This window comes from Dama dama, chromosome 9 (assembly GCF_033118175.1).
Source record: "Dama dama isolate Ldn47 chromosome 9, ASM3311817v1, whole genome shotgun sequence".
NCBI lineage: Eukaryota > Metazoa > Chordata > Mammalia > Artiodactyla > Cervidae > Dama > Dama dama.
The window spans coordinates 29,383,353-29,405,613 of NC_083689.1; the positions used below are offsets into that span (position 1 = coordinate 29,383,353).

Below are 22,261 nucleotides of genomic sequence, written 5' to 3' on the forward strand. Positions count from 1 at the left end.
TGGCCTGCTGACTTGCTGCAAACTTATTTCTGAGAGCTGTGAACAGCCCAGATTAAAAGTCTAATTGCAAGTTATCCTGATCTCATATTTCTTTTGACACTAGTGACATGACTAAAGAGAAATAAAGAATAATTGTTAGCTAAGGGAAACCAACAAAGAAGTCTGTTTACTGTATGACCTCACAGAGGAAGTGCCACAAGCTCCTTTCTTCCTTACTATTACTAAGTTTCTTCTTTTGCATCGTGAACCAGCAGAGGTCTTGCTGGAAGGGACCCTAGGAAGGTTCAGTTTAAGTAACCTGAGACCCAGGACCTACAAGTGCTTGGTGTAGATGAATTCTGAGGCATCTGCCTGGGTTGGTTCTATGTGCATTGCTAAGAGCATTCAACCATAATAACATCAACATTTACCCTTTTCTCAGAGGCAGGACCCAGTGGTTGACAGTCCCACAAGCTTCCACTCCTTAGTTTCAGCACAAATTTTCATCCTCAGCATTTCCTCTCCTCTCCCCGCTTGTTTCTAGCCCACCAGGCCAGCCCATCTGGCCAGTGTCCAACCACAGGGCTGACAAAATGATCTGGATTACCAATGAAAGCTAGCTAGCATTCCCACCTTCCTTGTGACAAATCCTAAATTAATGGTATTTAAAAGAAGACTTAACATGCATACATGTAAACAGGAAAAATATACTCCACACACACACACACACACACACACACACATACACACATACTACTGTCTAGACCACTAAAGACAATTTCTCTTTTTGCAACCACAAAGTGGCCTAGCCTGGTAAGGAAGACAGTGGCACCCAGTGGACAAACGTTTGATTGTTTGAGACAGGTGTCCCTTTCAGAAATATCCTCCTCTCTCAGTTTTAAGAAAGGTGCTCTTACCTTTCCCTATCCTTCTGTCATCACAGTTTTAAGACATCTACTGAATTTAAAAATAGGGGGGAAGCAAATGTTGTTACAGTTTTAACTCATCAAGAATAAGAGTAAACTGAAACACTGAAGAAAGCAAAAATTTCAGGAGTAAATCCTCTGAGACTAGTGTCTGCGTTTGATTAACCTGTTTCAACAGTAACAGTGGAGACAGCCAAATCTAGTAAAATACTCAACTTAATTAAAAATGTAATATTAAAAATGCCTGTAATGGGCTTTTTTCCCCACATGTAATGTTCTCCTTTACCTCACACCATTGCCAACTTCCAATTAAATTCCCTTGGTTGTATACAAATTTGGCAACTCCAGGGGCAATACTTCAGGAAAACAACACATACAGATCCTGCATATTAATGCTATTTTGCAGTCTATGTGGGAGTCAGACAAACACCTATTTTCACTCTCCAGCCCTTACTGTGATTCTTCTGATTGTGAGCTACTTGGGTAGAAAAGCTTTGCATTTCTTTCTTTCCCCAAACAGCTAACTAGTATCTTATGGTAGTTACAAAGAAACGGTGAAATCCAGTTTCCATTTTATACAATCAATCTACTAAACCCTGAAAATAAGTATCTGAGTGTTTGATGTTACATAAAGGGATCATCTAGTTAAGAATCTTAAATATTAGGGACTAGTTGCATTGGATAAAGGTATTTTATAAAAAACAAAAGGAATGAGGACTTTCATGGGTGAGTTGAATTTTACTGATTTACATTATTAAAAGCACTAAAAGACATTCAATTACAAAGTGAACATACATCTTCTTAGTGAAACCTAATACCAGCAAGGGTGCCCTCAGTTCGCCATTACCAGTTTCTTCCAGGTTTGCATGCTCTGAAATCCTTGGTTTTTATACTTTGCTATGGTACCTCATGTTTAGCATTATAAAAAATTTTTTGTAATTCAAATTTTGCCACAATTTGAAGCTTGCTTTTTATGGTTTAGTAGCTAAGTTGTGTACGACTCTTCTGAACCCATGGACTGCAGCCTGCCAGGCTGCTCAGTCCAAGGGATTCTCCAGGCAAGAATACTGAAGTGGGTTGCTGTTTCATTCTCCATTGCTTCTTATGGGTGGTTTAAAAAAGAAGACCAGTTGGTAAGCCAAGTTAAGGCATGTGAGTGAGATGGAATCTCCCCAGTGGGACTGGGCCTAGGGGCACCACTGTTTCTTTAATTGATGGGTGGGTCCTGTGACCCATTGCATATATCACATTTAGGCAGCCATCAGTAAACATATTCCAAAGTAAGAGAGTACATTTTTTGTATGTAGAAAAAAATGGAGGCCATTTATGCATGTATCCCTATATTACCTGGGTTCCCTGGTAGCTCAGAAGGTAAAGAATCCGCCTGCAATGCAAGAGAGCCAGGTCTGACTCCTGGGTGGAAGATCCCCTGCAGAAGAGAATGACTACACACTCCAGTATTCTTGCCTGGAAAATCCCATGGGCAGAGGAGCCTGGCAGGCTGCAGTTCATGGAGTCGCAAAACAGTTGGACATGACTTAGCCACTAACATTTCACTTCACTTTCTACGTTACATGTTAATTGTATTTAGCACATTTCTCCCCTAGTCTCTGCAAAAATTCCTGTAAAATTCTATCGTACTCAACTTTTGCTATATAGACCCTTGTTATTAAAAACTCAAAATTGTTTTTTGAAAATTTCTAAAAATTTACTAGCAAAGCGGCTCAATCCATGATAAATCAATCAATGTAACATTTCAAGGTCTCTGTCTTTTTTATTCCACTGACCGCCACCAACAGTGAGCACCGGTGCCCTGTAGGAGGACCCAGACTCTTGGCCAAGTGCCCTCTCCCCCGGGGGAAGGGCCACAGTAACAGTAGGATTTGTGCCACATACACTATACGGTTTGCAAAGCGTAACGGTGTCGGGAAATGGTCTGAGCTTTACTGATAGTCACGCTCAGTGTCTCTGAAATAGGAAACCTGGTGTGTGTGCGGATGACCTAAAAAGCAACCTGACTGCTCAGACGAAGCTATGCTTCACCTGTTATCTGTTTTGCCTCTGTGAGTTTCAAAACCCAAGAGGGATGCCAGTATTTGAAAAACTCTCTTTCTCCCCATAATTGGAGAAAGTTGCTCCTTTGGGTTTCCTATAGGTTTTATCTGTTTATAATACAAATATGTTTCACTTATATGTTTCACTTATTTCAGAAGTTTACTGGCTTAAAGGTGGCTTTCCTAGCTCATGGGCTGTGGTGAATGAAAACAAAATACAAAAATGTAAGAGAAGTTTTAAAGGCTCAAAAGGTCCATACAGATTACAGTGATCATTGTAATAACTGAACTGAATGAAATGCTTTGTGTGTGTGTGTGTGTGTGTGTGTATTAGTAGGTACAGAGGTTGAAACACGTATTTAGATTTTCCTCGCTCTATTGCACACTGAAGAACATATATTTCCAGTCCCGGTGACAGGTATTACCTGTTCGCATAAGACTTTAGCCTTTTCTTCTGCTTCCTTCAGGCAAACCTCCAAGGTCTCAAGTTGTGCCAAAGTAAACGACATCTGTTCGATTTCCAGGGACTCTTTCTTTAAAACAATAACCAAGTATTACTTTTTGACATGGGTAGTTTCCTGAGCACATCTCAGACAACTCTGTGGACTAAGGACAGGCTTAATAAACTCACATACATCATCTCCTTTTCTTCTTTAACATAGCAATAAAACAGTGAAATGTTACAAAGACAATAGTGTTATTTAACTGTTTAGAGTCTAAAGACAGAGTTAAAAAGTGCATATTAATGAACAATGAGCAACTTTACAAAGGTAGAATAAAATATCCATGTTGAAATTTGGTTAATGTGCAACTTTTATTTCTGATATAAATATTTTTCAAGAGGTTAGAACCAAATTTTCACATTCCCAGTAAGAGATGTCACCTAGTGTGCCTGCATTTTTTTTTTTTTTAACATTCATTTATCTTAGTCATTTCAACTCAGGGAAACTTTCATTTCCTTTGATTGTCACCTTCTTGTCACAAGTTCCATTAAAGCAAAGAAACCGCATGGTTTAGAATCAGATTATACATCCCCAGAACATGGCTCTGTTCAGTTCAGTTCAGTTGCTCAGTCATGTCCGACTCTTTGAGACCCCATGAATCGCAGCATGCCTGGTCTCCCTGTCCATCACAAACTCCCGGAGTTTATTCAAACTCATATCCATCGAGTCGGTGATGCCATCCAGCCATCTCATCCTCTGTCGTCGCCTTCTCCTCCTGCCCCCAATCCCTCCCAGCATCAGGGTCTTTTCCAATGAGTCAACTCTGCATGAGGTAGCCAAAGTATTGGAGTTTCAGCTTCAGTATCAGTACTTCCAATGAACACCCAGGACTGATCTCCTTTAGGAAGGACTGGTTGGATCTCCAACATGGCTAATATGACTCACATCACCAGACGTGTAGTCCTTGCCTCTCAAAATTGTTCTGAAGTTGCTGTTTCTCATGTACAAGCAAAGAATATGCAAAATTGGTATGGAATTATCACTTACTAGCACTACTAACGCTAGGGCACTTCCTGACTACTCTTTGGCCATTGAGACAATTAATTAATAAATACACAGCAATGTGGAAATGTCAAAGGAAAAGCCCATTGGTGTTAGGATTCTGATGTTCCTATATCCTTGGGTATGTCCTGTTTTCTTGTGAATGTTCAGCTGCTGCAGCTGCTTCCAATTAACTCCAGAGGAAAGAAAGAACTGTGTTCTACATATTAAAAAAACCCACAAAACTGCTGCTTTATTTTCCCTTTGGTCTAGGAGCCCACCGATTTTACACATATGTGCATTTCCTGATGATACAATAGAGCCATCTGGTGGTAAATGGAACCAGCCATAAAAATAAGGCATTCATTCAGTTCCTATAATTGCTCATACCATGCTCCGAAACTTAAAGCCTTGCCATGGACCTCTGATAAAACTGAAACTCCGTGGGATGAGGGGCAAAAAAATGTTCTGTCTCAAAAAGAGCATGGCTCCTAAGTCACACAAGACTGTATACTTTCCCCCAGCCTTTGGTGGGTAAAAATTCTGGGTTAGAACAGTGATATTCTAATAGATGAACAGTGATATTATCTTTTCAGGGATGAACCAATAATTTTCACTCTCTCATACATGATTCTAATAATTTCAAGAGTCAGTCTAAAATATCTCAAAACATGAGCCGCAAAACAAAATTGTTGTCTATTTATACTTTTAGGTAGTTTATCTAGCAAAACATTTTATGCCTAAAGGGGAAATTGTTGAGAGTCAAAACTATTTAAAAAAAAAAAAAAAAAACCAACTAATAGTCCCTGATCTAGATCACTATTTCCAAGAGAATCTTCTTGTCTAGTGTTTGACCTCAAGAGGAAGTTTGAAAAATCCTTGAGTAGCCCCAGCAAGATCATCTAATCTACTTCTCTAGGTCTTTTTCTCCAAACATCCCTAATTTTCCTTGCCAGAAAGGACAACCATTTCCAATAAAACAAAAGCATTACAAGTCAAAGCCAAATGAAACAGGCTTGACTCGAGACTGTTATTAAATAGCATAGGGCTTTGTGTAAAGGTAGATTTAAGACAGCATCGTGTGTTATAGAACAGGGAGCATTCTGAGCAGACTGTGAGGAGTGCAAAGCATGTCTTCTGTACTTTTATCCCAGTCGTCACTCCCCATTCCCTGACTTGCCTTCTTACCCCCCTCTCCTTTAAAGGGAAGAGCCATGAATGTATCTACTTTGGAGTAAAAATTGCTTACACAAAGTCAAGCACTTTTTAATAGGAAACAACCTCCATTAACCAAACAAAAGACTACAGATTAAATCAAGAATAATCTCAGAAATAGGGCTTTCCAGGTGGCTCAGTGGTAAAGAATCTACCTACCAAAGCAGGAGACATGGGTTTGATCCCTGGGTCAGGAAGATCCCGTGGAAGTGGGCATGGCAATCCACTCCAATATTCTTGCCTGGAGAATCCCATGGACAGAGGAGCCTGGCGGGCTATAGTCCATGAAATTACAAAGAGTTGGACAGAACTGAACATGCACACAGGGAATCTCAGAAATAAGTAAAAAACCTGGTGTTGGAAGTTTTGGAGGTAGGTGTCTATTTTCAGGGAGTGTAAACAGTTAGGTGTAGCTGGTCACTGTCCCTGTTTTGCAGGATGCAATGATATAAGAGAAGAAAAGTGGGACTTACATCATTAAGTTCATTTTCCTCAGGTACATGTGGACACAGTGTATATAAAGCAATTTATGTTTCTTATGAACACAAAACTGTATTGTGATTAATATGATTCCCTCATCAATTACTTTAATCAAACGTAAAAATGTACGATATATATATAGTTGATTGGGGATTGAGTCTATGTCTGTGGATTTTCAAATGGTAAACCCCAGCACTTCAACATGTATTCCAGCCTTTAAATTCCACTCTTTGTCCTAAGAATTTCTACCTAAATATCTATCAGTAATATAAATGCATGTACCTAAGATAATCAGGATGGTCAAAGTAAAAGACTATTACAGAATATTAAAAATTCCATGAACTTTTGGTTACAGTCAAGACACTTGATTATTATGCTCTCGTGTTAAAGTGGACAGTGTACTAGATGATGAGCCTTCTGCAACACCGTAAGAGTAGATTTCCTTTTTAGCTACAGAGGTTCCTCATTTGAGAATTTGGAGGAAAACCTACTCTTTGTTCTAATTTAATTTTTCTTGATATCTCTAAGCCAACTCAGCACCTTTTCATTGTTCCCTTCCCTATTTCTGAGTCATTATGTTTCTGTCTTACAATGACCTTGCTCTTCCTCAGCCATAGAGATCCCTTTCACCCTTCAGGACTGGTTCAAGATCTCTGATTCACTGAAATCTTTCACCTGCCTCTGAATCCATGTGCAGCATTTAGAAAGACACCCGTCCGCAGCAGCCAGACAGCACTGCCCTGAGCATTTACTAGGCGCTCAATAAAGAGTTGTTGATTGACTGAAGGCTCAGCAGTCAAAGAAGGTGACCGCACCAGATGGAGCAGTCCTTCATGCTGAGAGGCTGTAACAGTGCCTCCTTTGAGCAGTCCTTTCCAAGTATCCAGCTTAGAACACTGACTGGGTTGAGAGCCCCAGATCAAGTCTGCGTGTCAAGGTCAGGGGCCAGACGGCGCAGCAGAGGGCAAGGCGGTGGGTGTGGGTTGGGTGATGATGGCAGGGTTGATGTGAGGATTAAATGACATAAATCAGGTAACTGCTTGGACAGATGAAGTACTCAATTAATATTCTTTTTACAGATTGTATTCTAATTCCTCTAGAGAGAATCATTTGATGTTAAAAACTTGCTAACTAATTTTTAAACCCTAGGAAAAGAAAGTTCCCATTAAGACACTTCTGTAACAGCAAATGATTAAACCACGGCAGTGGGAAATTCAGTCAAGTAGGCAATTAGAACAAAGTTAATATATTAAATATGTGGGTGCATTTCTTTAAAAGCAAGGTTGCTAAATAAAGATGTGGTTATGGCCTTCTGCCTTTACAGAAGAGTGTTTTGCAGTAAGTCAGTTTAAGACAATTAAATGTTTTTACCAATCTGGAGCAACTTACATCCAAGGCTCTAGCAGCAGCCCCTGCCTAGTGGTCCAGTAACTTCCTGCCAGATAAAACATGCTTTCAACACATTCTGCAATAGTCAAGCTTCCTGCTGATGTCTTGTCTATTTATTACTGTGGCCCTACTCCTCTTTCCCCCAGCTTGACAAGCAACAAATGCCCTAAACTGTCTTACCGTTCTAGGACCTGCTTATATGTCTCACGTAGATTAAAGTCTTCCCTCAGAACCCCAACTCAGCCTCTTACCTCCAGGCAGATTTTTTTTCCACTCTTCCCTCAATCTCTAGTCATCAGAATTCACTTTACAGTGGAAAGCTAGTCCCTCTCATGCCCTCTGGGCTTAGCTTTTGCAATAGCTTCTTAGGCTAAATTGCCAGTTTCTCTTTAGGCAACCATTTAACAATTCAGTTTTCCTGATTCCAACCCGTTATAGTGAAAACAGTATTTCTCTGTGGTTGAGATTGTGTCATTAATCACTAAATAAAATATTTAAGTTTGAAACATGAACCAACTACATCTATTGTCCAAGCCCGGTGGAAAGAGTTTCTAGAAAGTGCTCATCTCTATGACCTCAAAGGAGATGGTCATGGGAGGATGACGGATGAGCACTGACTAAGGAGAACTCTGCTTGGAATGTGGAAGGCCACACTGGAGTTGTAGACCTAACCTGACTCACTGACTGTGTGACCCGGGCTATATGACTCTGGAGCTTGACTCCTTTAGTTGCTAAGTCACGTCCAACTCTGCGATGCCATGGACTATAGTCCACCAGGCTCCTCTGTCTGTGGGATTTCCAGGCACGAATACTGGAGTGGGTTGCCATTTCCTTCTCCAGGGCATCTTCCCGACTCAGGGATTGAAAATGCAACTCCTGCGTCTCCACTAGGGAAGCCCATTCTTGAGGCTTTATTCTTTTCATCTTTAAGTGCATTGGTCAGGTTTCAGAAGGAAACATAGTTAAAGAGATCGAGGGCAGTTTGATGAAAGGAATGGTGAGAGGACGGGTAAGGGTGTCAACCAAGGGGGGGGAGACAGCCCCTCCACCTCCCACTGCCCTCACCCAGATGCGAAGATACTCTTTGTCTTACCTTGGCCTGAAGAGTAGGGGGAGAGGTAATGTGGGACTGTAGTCACAGGATCTAGAAAGGGAGCTTGCAGGGAGGGCCATCCAATAAACTGAGGTCTTGGGCAGAAAAATACAGCTGCTGCCAACCTGTGTCCAGCCAGTGGTGGGGGGTGGACCAGTGGAATAAATAGCCTGACCCTCCTCTGCTCTCCCCTGCTGTACTTCTGTCTAGATGTTCCTTGGGCTGAACCCAGTGAGAAACCAGAGGGCAAGAGAACCTCAACAGTAAGTCCAGAGAGACCAACTCCCTGGAAAGAGCAAGTGGGGGAAGGGTGGAGAGTGGATATGGAGGGAGTAACAAAGAAATCTCAGGCTGAAAGGGTCTAATTCTGTTAGTGGTCCCCCAAATGCCAGCCCATAGATCAGTGTTGATTTGGGATAACATTTTCACCAGTCAGCAAGAAAAGGATGAAAGCAAACTTTTGAAAAGGACATAGTGAATTTTTCATGAAGCCAGGTTTATTCCATTTAGAGGACTGTCCTTTATTGTGAGATTATGATCATTCTACATTTGTTTGTGTTAAGAAGATGTGTCTTTAACAAATGTCAGTGATAGTACATGGGAATTACTGTGTTTTGCTGTTTTCTTTTTGTCTTGGAAAAAATTGAAAAATTGGCAGTCCTACAAAAACTAACCAATTATTTTTTGATGGAAATTCTTACTGGTTTATAAAATCTAAAAGCGTAGAGGCCTTCTATCTAAGTGACCTCTGATAAATTATACATTGAATGTTTTGTCAGGTGGCTATTCCAGAACTATGTTCCCTGAATTCCCCTGGACCAAGTCCAAGATGGACTTGAATTCAATATCAAGTCACTTTAGCACAGTTCCAAGATACTGTTATTCTGGACAAAACCCCACACTTGTAAAGGTCGACCTTTAATAAGGTCGACCTTTACAACCTGTGAAAGGTTAACTCTTTTTCCATTTCCATAGCATCAACAATAGAGCAAAAGAAAAAGGTATATAAAAGGAATTGGTGATTCAGGTTTTAATTTGTAAAAAGATTGTTGGCGCCAGAGTTAAAGAGAAATGGCTGTATAACATACGATAGCTTCATAAATATAACTTTAAATAATGGCTTACCTAAAACTCTTAACAGGCCAACTAACTTTAGTTCAATTGAACATGATTCAATTCGTTTAAGTTCAAAAAATATTTACTGAGGGCTCACCATTTGCCAGGTACTCTGCTAAGCAATGGGGAAATAGGTTGGAACCAGACATTCAGGATTAATACCCTCACCAGATACTCAGTTTAGAATTTCTCTCCAATACAAAAGTCCTGGATTTAGTTTTATGTGAAAATGAATGTCAAGAATTTGGTTAATTGAACATTTTTATGCTCACTCATAATATATTACTCTGTGCTTTGGGGCCTGTTCTTTTCTCCTTGATGAGGATTCTAATAGATATTAGAAGGAGGTAAGAGAAGTTCTAACCTGCTTTCAGATACCCCAGGTCTATCTCAAACAATACTACTAGATAAGTTCTCACAGACTGTGAATGGATGGTATTAGAGGAGAAAAGGGACCTAGTAAATAGTTTGTATCTTTCATCATTTAAATAAAAGTTAGTAGTAAAACAGGTTCTGGGTTACAGGAGACCTGAATGTGGGTTCATGTTATATTACAGAATGTGTTCTGTGACTTAAAACAGCCCTCTGGCATTTTGATTTTATGGGTGGATTTCTTAAAACTTTGGGTATCACACATCTCTTTGACTAACTAATGATATCTATCAATTCTCCTACCAGAAAAAAAAAAAGCCTTTGTACATGCTTGCACACACACACATACACACACACACGTGCGCGATAAGCACACAGTTTCACATTTACTTTCAAGTTGCTTAAGTGTTTTTCTCAATGCTATTTATGTAACCCAAGTTATATATTCCTTGTTTAGAGGGAATAGTGTATTCCAGCACCTTTGCTTTATATTCTAAAATAAAATACCAAATATTAATGAACGAGGGTATGAATAGGTTATTGTTGCCTCTATTGTAAATCATGCAGATGAACAAGCGAGTAATTTGCTCTTCCTAGAGATGCCCCAGACTCAAAAGAATCAGAATGGCTCTTCTCTTTGGACACTAGAGCAAGAAACATACCTTCCCAGGGAAGCCTGGTTCTTGTAACTGAGCCACACTAGTAAATCTATCATGCTGACAGTGAAGTAAAGATTTTAATAATGAGACTATATTTCTTTCACAATAGAAAAAGAGAAAGGATGTAGCAAGGTGATTTGCTGTTAAAAGTGATTTTTATTTTTTTCTGTCTAAATCATGATTATTTATTGGACTCAAGTTCATCATAAACAACCAAATAAATAGTTTATCAGCGAGGAAGAGGTGATGAGAGGTTGGGTAGGCAGCTAATAGGGTCTGCCACGAACAGCACGCATAACTGATAAACTTTTTCAGTTTTTTTGCCATTGATGTGAATTTCTTTACTCTGGGAATAAGTAAGCTTTTCATAGAGCTTTCATGTGATTTATCTTATATTTTTAATGGCTTTTCTTTCCAGTTCTACTGTCGGAGGGGAAAAGCATTTTTTCAACATCAGAGATGAAACCGGCTGTTAAGCATTAGTAATGAGTTTGTGTCTTCAGATGAGATGGTATCTTTGAAACCCTAGGGCTAAAGTCAACAGCTTTGTGTACATTGTCTTATTTTGTCTTTTCTGCACAAGCAAGGTGGGCCAGTGCACATTGAACCTTCTGCTTGCCAAACATCTGCTGATTGATCTTCCCCAATAAATCAATTTAGACTGGGTTTGTTCTGAAATCACTGGGAGCAGGGAGAGTAATTCTGAAATAGTGTTAGATGTTGCTGAAAAAAAAACAAGCAGTACTGGGTATTTTCTGTGATTCTTGGTTTATAATCAAGGTACATAGGAAATATCTTGAGGACTGTAACCTTTGATTATTCCTCATTGATTAACACTTGCCAATGAAAAGGATTGAATGTATTTCCGATGTTTGTAGGTACTAAAATATTATGTATTGTGTAGTTTTATGAACAATTGGTCTTGAGTTTTATTCATGCTACAGTCATCTACCAAAACATTAATAGAATGTTTTCAGAGACTTTGAAACATAATTTCCCCCTCTGTCTGTGGATACCCTGACCCATTTTTAAAATTGCTTCAATGTTTACAACATTTGCTGCTATCTTTTACTAATTAACTTTTACTATAGTTTATTCACAATATTGTGTAAATTTTGGGTGTACAGTAAAATGAATCAGTTTTACATACATCCACTTTTTTTTAAGTTCTTTTCCCATATAGGTCATTACAGAGTATTGAGAAGAGTTCCCTGTGCTATACAGTAGATCCTTATTAGTTGTCTATTTTATATATAGTAGTGTATATATGTCAGTACCAGTCTCCCAGTTCATCCCGCCCCTAACTTCCCTTCTTGGTAACCATTAGTTTGTTTTCTAAGTCTGTGAGTCCGTTTCTGCTTTGCAGATAAGTTCACTTATACCCTTTTACAGATTCCACGTAGAAGTGATATGATATTTTTCTTTCTCTGACTCTCATTACTCAATATGACAGTCTCGAAGTCTATCATGTTGTTGCAAATGGGTATTTTTTTTCTTTTTTATGGCTAAGGAATATTCCATTGTATATATGTAGCACATCTTCTTTATCCATTCCTCTGTTGACGGACTTGAAGTTTGCTTCCGTGTCCTGGTTACTGTAAGTAGTGTTGCAATGAACATCGGGGTATATGTTATCTTTTCTAATTATGGTTTTCTCTGGATATATGCCCAGGAGTGGGATGGCTGGATCATATGGTGGCTCTTCTTTTAGCTTCTTTAAGGAACCTCCATGTTATTCTCTATAGTGGCTGTACCAATTTACATTCCCACCAAGGAGATTTCCCTTTTCTCTACACCATATCCAGCACTTGTAATTTGTGTTTTTGATAATGGCCATTCTGACTGATGTGAGGTGATACCTCATTATAGTTTTGATTTGCATTTCTCTGGTAACTAGTGATGTTGAGCATCTTTTCATGTGTTTTTTGGCTACCTGCATGTCTTCTTTGGAGACATGTCTATTTAGATCTTCTGCCCATTTTGTGATTGAATTTTGATATTAAGCTGCATAAGCTGTTTGTACATTTTGGAGATTAATCCCTTGTTGATTGGTTCATTTATAAATATTTTCTCCCATTCTGTGGATTGTCTTTTCATTTTGTTTGTGTTTTCCTTTGCTGTGAAAAAGTTTTTAAGTTTGATTATGTTCCAAAAAAATGATTTTAATTTTTTTTTAAATAAAGGAGAGGATGAAATGAGGAAATGCTATTTAATAGATAGGTATAGAGTGTTGGATTTGCAAAATTAAAATTTATGTATATCAGTTGCACAAAAACATGAACATGCCTTACACTACTGAACTGTAAATTAATAATGCTTAAAATGGTCAATTTTATGTTATATATATATATTTATCACAGATAAAATTTTAAATAACTTATAAAACAAATGTATAGAGCAGATAAGTTATGGCATGAAGGAATTAGTATGAATTGTGATTAATATTATTGTGAAAAAGAACTGCAAAAAAGATTGCACAAAATAAAAACTGAAATTTAAGAAAAGGAAAAAGCATAGTAAAATACTCTCATGAGGGAAAAGATTTTGATTCCTTTAGTTTAAAACATTTACCAAATATTATTTGTTTTAAATTTTGACTTAGTGGGACATTTAATAATGCAAATACTTCCCCTGTTTGTAAGGATAGTGCTTTATACAACTGAGTTTTTAGTGAGAGGATTATTTATTTTCTCAGACATCATTTCCAACTGGATTTTGAATATTTAGGTATGTTGACCAACAATGTTTTCATCCTCCCAGTGTATCCCAGTGGTTCAGTAAATGTATATGCCTGTAAGAAGGATTTTCAGCTCAGTTTATGTGTAAGGTGATAGAATTTTATTGCCCAAATGGAATTTTTTCAAATTTAGTTTTGTGAATAAATTTTGGCTATTCTGTATGTAATCAGCAACAAATGATTTATGATTGACGTTGTTCAAAGTGAAGGTAATTTTTTGTCTACTAGTGAATTTTACATTCCACATAAGTAAACTTTTAGAAAAAATTTTAAAATGTTAACTTGCAGTGGTTAAAAACTTGAAGACTCTAATGATGCTCTTTCCAAAACCTAGCAAGGAAATCCTTAGTTGAACTTGATGTTCCATGAGAAACCTTTTCCATGATCAGTCTCCCCCTCCTTCAACCCAGCCTGGCATTTGCTCAGACTCCCCTCTTTACCAAGATCTGAAGGAGAAATGTGATGCATCCTTTTGGATCAGATAAAAGTGTAGCCACAATTTCCATAGTACATTCCATTGTGATAAGGTAAGCAGAGGACAGATGAGAGAGCTCTCTTTTGCTGTAAATTTCCACTTCTTTTACGGTCTCCCAGTCAAAATATTACTAAGAGGCATGGCCACATATCAGAGAAGATGGCAGAACTTGCTCAGTGGGACCCAGCTGCTTGTGAAATGACGAGATCATTACATCTAATTCATCTTGCACTCTGCAATGGCCATTTGTCATGCCTTGTCTTTCCCTGTTTGGAGTATTTCCCATGTCATGAACCCCATCTCCCCAAAGAATAAGCCAGGAGCTCCCTCTCCAGCCTCCTTTGGCCCTCCGTGCCCCATTGCAGGCACGTGACTTAGGCTCCCCACATCTGACACAGCAGCCTGAGGATTCAGCATAAATGAGAGTGATGTGAAAGGTGCCCAACAGAATGGAGTCTGGCTGGGTGAGCAGGGTCGTTCTGTTTTCAGAGGCTGCAGTGACAGGAGGCAGATGCAGTAACATCTCCAGGACTTCCCTAGCAGTCCAGTGGTTAAGAACTTCACTTTCCAATTCCGGAAGTGCAGATTGGATTCCAGGTAGGGGAGCTAACATCCCACGTGCCTCACAGCCAAAAAGCCAAAACAAAACAGAAACAATATTGTAACAAATTCAATAAAGATATTTAAAAAATGGTGCACATTAAAAAAAAAAAATGAAATCTTAAAAAAAAGAAGTAACATCTTAAAGGAAGCAGGAGGGGCTGTGGGGCCTTTGCCCAGTGGCTGCAGTAGTAAGTTCTCTACCAGAATCTGACAGGGAAGTTGGGTGTAGTCTCCGAGACGGATTCTCTGACTCTCCTAGGCATCCTCTGAAATCCATTTTCTCCTGAATACTAAGTGGAATGGGTTCTGTTGGTTTCAAATGTGAATCTGACTGATTGTTACTTGTTTGTTTGACTTTAAGTAAGTAAGTTGATTATCCTGAGCCTCCACTTCCTCCTCTCTAAAAAATGGAGGAAATGCTAACTCACCAGGGACTGCCATGGTGATTAAATGTGGTCATGTGGAAAAATGCTTAGCATAATGCTTGACCCATAGAGGGAAGTTGCTTTGTTTTATTTATTTATTTTTTAATCATCTTTTTAAGCTCTAGATTTTATGTTTCTGTGGTATTGCTCCTGGGAATTTACAGCTAAGGAAAGAGCCTGAGCTCTTGACCATAAGGATCAGAAACTCTTCGTATCTGTTAGTTACTCTTAGTATCTGGCATTGACATCATGTAGCTGCGTCTTCCCTGGTTGCTCAGCCAGTAAAGAATCTGCCTGCAACACAGGAGACTGCCTGCAATGCAGGAGACCCGGGTTGTGGGTTGCCATTTCCATTTCATTTCAACCCACTTCAACCCATTCCATTGCCATTTCCTTCTCCAGGGATCTTCCCAACCCAGAGATCAAAACTTCGTCTCCCACATCTGCCTTGTAGGCAGATTCTTTACCATTAAGCCACTGGGGAAGCCCTAGAGAACATATAGTATTACAGTTTATTTACCTTTTTATTTAAAACCTTTAATGTGGCTACTAGAAAATTTTAAATTAGATATTTGACTTTCAAACTTTTAGATCAAGACTTCTGAGAGACTTAGGTGAATGTCCTCGGTCATGAATCAGTAAATGAAACACATACCTCTAAAGACAAAAAGGAGACTCTCATACAGGACAGGCTATATCACACAGAATTTTGCAACAGAACTTGAACTTTCCTACTTTGTTAAGGAAATGTGTGACAGTATCCTGCTGTATCTTATAACAGTGATGTTCCAAAAGTTTTACTTGGTAATAGCTAGATTTGCTATGTTTAAATTTTAAACCTATGCCTTTATTCTTCTGTCAAGTATTTGAAAATAATTTTAAGAATGAAAAAAAATTTAGATGAGTTTATTTAATCCAGATGGTCAGTAATGATGACTATTTTCCTAGTATACTGAGGGTTAAGAACTTGAGTAATTTGAAAGTTACCTTATGGGTACTAGACTGTTTGCTTGTTTGTTTTTTACCACAAAGCAGTTCTGAAATTGGACCATTCAGATCTCAGCATTACATGTTAAACAGTCACAAAGAAAGTTATTATGGGAGACTTTTTATAGATTTTCAGAACATAATTGTCAGAAAAGAATGTAAGAACACATTTGAAGGCAAAAGGCCAAATGCAGCTTTACTCAGAAGGAGAAAAATTAATAAGATTCAGAATATAGTTACCACCACGGACATAGATATTTCTATTTTAAGAAAGATTCCAAGTAGAAATAGCCCCTAGGGAAAGCAGACTGTTCTAGAATTTATAGTATTTTCCTTAGGCATTTGAGGCAGGCAAAACAGGGCTTACTTTTTCCCAAAGAATGTTTCTGAACTACATCTAATTTTAAAATGTCTTACAATTTAATTTTCCTTTGCATTATATATATGATTCAAGAACATTTTCTTCCCTAACTGAAAAATGTGACCGGCTATTCAATAACAAACACATGAGAAGCATTCATGTATTGACTGACTGCCGTTGATAGGTCCAGAGCTAAAGCCTGGAGATAAAGCTGAGTTTATCAAATTTTCTACCCTCCAGAGCTCATAATGTGAAAAAAAATTGAGAAAAGGAGGACAGATACTCAGATAAGTGGACTCCAATATTACAGGGATGAGAAAGGAGAAAGGAAAAAGACATGTATTAAGCAACATCACTGGGCCATGAATTTTCAATATACTATGTCCCCCAAATTTAGATAATATAAAAGATACAAAAAAAGTGAGAATCATCAGAATTTTACCACCCAGAGGTTGCCACATGTTATTATGGACTGAAGGTCTGTGTTCCAGGCCCCCTCAAATTCATATGTTGAAGCTCTAACACCTAATGTAATAGTATTATGACATGGGGCCTCTGGGAGGTCATTAGATTTCAATGAAGTCATCAGCGTGGTGTCCTTATGATGGGATTAGTGTCCCTGTAAGACGAAATCAGAGAACTCTCTCTGTCTGTTACCTTCTCTCCCTTCCTTCCCCCTTTCACCCATGTGAGGATATAGCAACAAGGCAACTGTTTGCAAGCTAGTACCCAATCATGCTAGCACCCTCATCTCTGACTTTCCAGCCTCTAGGATTGTGAGAAATCAGTGTCTGTATTTTAAGCCACCCAGTCTGCGGTATTTTGTTATAGCAACCTGAGCAGACTTAGACACCGCATTTGGTATATAATCTTCTAGGCTTGTGTGTGTGTGTGTACCTGAAGATGAATAACATATAAAACATTCATACTACACATGGTTATATGTGGTTAAATTATGATCACTTTCAGTTAGTAGAATTTCATAGGTATCTATATTTGAATAATAGTCATTTCTCACAAATTTTAACTTTAAAAGTTATATTACTATGTGCACAGGCAGTTTTTCCCACTATTGGTCAAACCTGTAATAAGCATATATGTGCAACTTTGTGACCTTGTTTTTCTAATAGTATAAATGGAAAAAGTGGTTACTGGATTTTAAAGATTATATACTTGATACATATTTAAGATTACATCCTCCAACTTCATCCTCCCACCCATGACATGAGAATCAGACTTTTCTTATACCCTTGACAATAATGATATTTTCAATACTTTCTATGTCTGTCAAACTTACAGGTAAACATGATATCTAAGTTCAAAATTTTTTATTTCTTTGCCTCTATTTGGATCTCTTATTGGGTATTTGTATGTCTTTATAAATTAGATATTTTGTCCTTTGTCCACTTTCAATTTAAAGGCTAATCTTTTCCTCATTGATTTAATATGAGACCTTAATATATGAAGAATATTATATTGTAACAGATGCTATAAATATGTACTAATACTTATTTTGAATATTTATAAATACTTCTTATATGGGTTAGAATAGTGGTGCACTTTCTTATGAGATACAGAATTTCTGGAGACTCAATTATCTTTTCATCTTTGTGCATTAGTGCATAACTTTGAGGGGAGAGTGAAGTTTTTGCAGAAGCAAAATCTAATCAAAACTTGGAGAAACATTCCATTTCTCTGAACCTCATTAAGTACAGATAATACATCACTTTGACTCAAATTATTAGACATACTTTGAAATAACTGATTCACTCTGATACCTTACCTAAATTAAACAGCTCAGCTATTGACATGATGACCTGGAGCTATTATTCCCAGCAGCAAATTTCAGTTTAACAAAACCATCAAAACAAATTAAGCTGATGTTATCCAACCTGCCTGATGAGACTGAGGGCAGCCAGAGGCCAGACGTTATCCCTGAGAGCCTGCATCCTTGTGCTTCTCATCCCCAGGTCACCCCACTCTCTGCCAACTTCTCTCCAAGCACCCAAAGACAGCCTCCCAAAGGAAGACTGACTCCTAGATTGAGTAACTGACCTGAACCCTTCAGGGGATAGTCTCTCTCAAGGAAATCTAGATGTTTGGGGAAGTATTTTTCTTCGGATGACAGCAGCTGAAGTGTGCTCTCATAGTCAGGCCGGTTAATTCCATGGTCCCCAAAGCACATTTTTCCCTTGCCCTGTCTTCCTCTGATCTGAACGTTCAGGTTTCAGAAAATGAGCAAATTATACATGAAACTTGGGTTTTCTGGGTGGCACAGTGGTAAAGAATCTGCCTGCAGGAGACACAAGAGACATGGGTTCTTTCCCTGGGAGGGGGAAGATCCCCTAGAGGAAGAAATTGCAACCCACTCCAGTATTTTTGCCTGGAAAATTCCATTGACTGAGGACCCTGGCAGGCTACAGTGTATGGGGTCACAGTCAGACATGACTGAGCCACATACATGAAACTTGAGTTTATCCAGAATATTTATTCAGAGTAACCCTTAAATTCAACTAATATATTTAACCTTTATATAGTCATATATTTAACTTCTGTCCCCTTTTTACATTTCAAAACCTCCTTCCTTTTGTGTGTATACACACACTTCTTAACATTTCCACTCTCACAGGGAAAAAAAAAATGTCAGCACAAATTACCATGCTTTCTCCCAAAATAATGCCTGTTGTTTGGAACTTTTTGCCATTTGAAGAAGCCAAATAGAGAAAAAAATGTCATGGGCATCTGATGAAACAAATTTGCAGACACTCAAATACTTCAGTTTACAGAGGTCCTTTGCACCACTGATGCTTCTTGGGGACATTCTGGAAAACAGTCTATCTGTAAACAATCTGTTTCAGTGCCACGTGTTTTCTAAATTTCTTTGCCTGTTGACATTTTTTAAAAGGAACATATTTGCATGTGAAAACAGGACCTTTTGTTTCTTATACATTTACTCTGTTAGAAAAATTAAAAACAAAACAGGTTGTCTTGCCTAACTGCTTATGAAGGAGCGTTTTGTAAAGGACACTTCCTAGTTCTTTGACCAATCGTATTTTAAACTACTCTTTTTAAACTCTCTCTATTAACTCTGAAGCTGGATAGAACTTATTATTAAAATGAAAAGTTCTGGAGGTAACGTTTTATTTTGTATCTAACTATAGCATTTCCTTTCTTAGGTTTAATTATTTTCTTATTTATGTCTAGCTTTATATCGCCGTAATTTTTTTGTTTGTTTGTTTTTGGCTGCATCGGTTCTTAGTTATGGCGTGCGGGCTCTTCTTTTTGGTGCATGGGCTTCTCTAGGTATGAAGGTTCAGTAGTTGTGGCTCCTGGGCTTAGCTGCCCTCAGCATGTGAGACCTTAGTTCCCCTTCCTGGGACTGAACTCGTGACTCCTGGATTGGAAGGTGGATTCTTAACCACTGGACACACCAGGGAAGTCCCCAGTATTGCTGTAATTTTTGTCCACCAGAATATTTTGGAAAATTCTTCTAGCACAAAATATTATTTCCCTTGCCCAGTCCTTGAAGTTGTTTCTGGCCATGTGACTTCTCCGGGTAATGAAGCCGGAGGAGCCATGGTGTGCGTCACTTCCGGGCTGAGCACTCTCTGCACACTCCCCTCCCACTGCTGCCTGCCTGGATGGCAGCAGGGCACTCCAGGCAAGGCTCCCACCCAGAGGTCCCTTAGTAACCACGATTAAGTGTCCCTCTGCCTCCCAGTGTGGACGGGTATTGTGAAGAAGAAGTGAATCATTCAGATAAATATAATATTAAGATAAGCCATTAGCCAATTGCAGCCAATATCCTTCCAAAACTTTAATGAAGTTTTGATATTTCTTGATAGTAGCCAAAGGAAAAATATATATATATATTTCTCACCAATGATGCCATCACTACCACCTCTCTATGTACTGCTTGACCTGAACTCTCTGTTGAAGTTGTTGCCTGTAGAATTTAGGTTGTTAAACTAGCTGAACTTTGAGATGATTATATGGGGACAACAGTGGGATAGGAGCAAGAAAGCCTGACCTGGATCAGTGCCTCATTTCTTGCAAGATATCGATATAAAAGTCATTACATGAGAGGTTGAACAGTCTGTAGAAATTCAGACTAACATCTCATGTTCCAGCATCTGGGGAGCTAACATTTATTAGATACTATCTAGATAAACTAGCAGATATCCCTAGAAATAAAGTTTTTGTTTCTATACTATTCATGTTCTTTTATGGGGGAAAAAAGCCAGTTGTTAGTTTGAAACCATGAAAATGACTATGCTTTTAAACGTTTATTTACTTTTGGCTGTGGTTGGGTCTTTGTTGCTGTGCAGACTTTTTTCTAGTTGCGGCAATGGGGGGCTACTCTCTAGTTGCAGTGCAGAGGCTTCTCATTGCAGTGGCTTTTCTTGTGGAGTACAGACTCTAGGGCACTTGGGCTCAGTAGTTGAGGCTCCTGGGCTCTAGAGCACAGGCTCAGTAGTTGTGGCACACCAGCTTTAGTTGCTCTGAGGCTTGTGAGATCTTCCCTGATTAGGGATCAAACCCATGTGTCCTGCATTGACAGGTGGATCCTTCACCATTAAGCCACCAGAGACGCTCTACCATGCTTTATTAGATGAAATGTTTTACTTCCTTAAAGTCTGCAGATTTTCATTAAATCTCTCACATCAAGAAAGATTTGTCTGAAGGACTATCAAAGTTACAGAGACTGTTTCTATTCATGTCTTTTGTCTTGCCCTCAGTTACAGCACAATGACTGCTTTGCATTTCTTGTGAATTTCCATTCACAAAACCTCATTCATTCAGTTAGACTTATTCTGGTTGTGTTATTCTATGGGGTTAGAGTTCCAGGGTTACAGACTCTCAGAGATTTGGCTACAGAGGGCTTTTTGGAGATGGCTCTTACAAGCAACACCTATAACGAAGAAAAGAAGCAGAAATGCAACAGCAGCCTGAGCTGATTCCATTAGCGAGTTGGCCCGGCCCCCTTCAGGATTGCCTTCAAAAAAAAGGGACCCAGGTCTTGCAGCCCTGCATCAACCAATCACTGGATGCAGGTTGACCCATGAAAGGGGATGACTTTGGAGCAATGGAGTGCCTTCATCCAAGTAAAATTCCTGGTGATAGACTCAGCTGCTGGTCATCTCAGGCAAAATTAACTCAAAGTAAATCATAGATCTAAATGTGAAACCTAAAACTATAAACCTTCTGGTAGAAAAAAGAAAATATTTGTGACCTTGGGCAAAGATTTTTTAAATCAGATAGCAGAAGCATGATCTATGACAGTACAAATTGATAGATTAGACTTCATCAAAATTAATAACTTCTGCTCTTCTAAAGACACTGCTAAGAGAATGAAAACACTAACCATAGACTGAAGAAAATACCTGCAAAACACACATCTGAAAAATTGCATGAATCTAGAATATATAAAGAACTTTCAAAACCCAGTGATAAGAAACAAACAACACAACTTAAAAATTTGTGTTGGACAAAACATTTCAATAGATATGTCACCAAATGAGATAGAAGGATGGCAAATAGATGAAAAGGTGCTCAAACACCATTAGTTATTGAGGAAATGAACATTAAAACCACAATGAGATACCACCTCACCTATTAGAATGGCTAAACTTAAAAGGCTGACCTTACCAGAATCAGAGAGAAAGCTAATAAACTAAAACTTTCATACACTGCTAGTGGGAATGTTACATGATGCTACAAATTTGGAAAATAGTTTGGGAGTTGTTAAGAAAGTTAAAAATACAGCTTACCATGTGATTCAACCATTTCACTCTTAGGGATTTACCCAAGAGGAAAGAAAGCATATGTCCATACAAAGATTTGTACATGAACATTTATAGCAGCTTTATTTGTAAAAGGTCAAAAGCTGGAAATAACCTAAATGT

The 22,261-nt window shown here is 38.6% G+C and overlaps 1 protein-coding gene across 1 annotated transcript in view; it reads right to left on the minus strand.

Moving 5' to 3' along the window:
* Nucleotides 1–22,261, minus strand: part of CCDC192 (coiled-coil domain containing 192) — a 191,479-nt gene that overhangs the window by 164,292 nt on the left and 4,926 nt on the right. Inside the window, exon 2 of the mRNA XM_061150862.1 lies at nucleotides 3,385–3,492. Coding sequence (XP_061006845.1) covers nucleotides 3,385–3,492 — 108 coding nt within the window. The remainder of the gene's footprint in view (nucleotides 1–3,384; nucleotides 3,493–22,261) is intronic.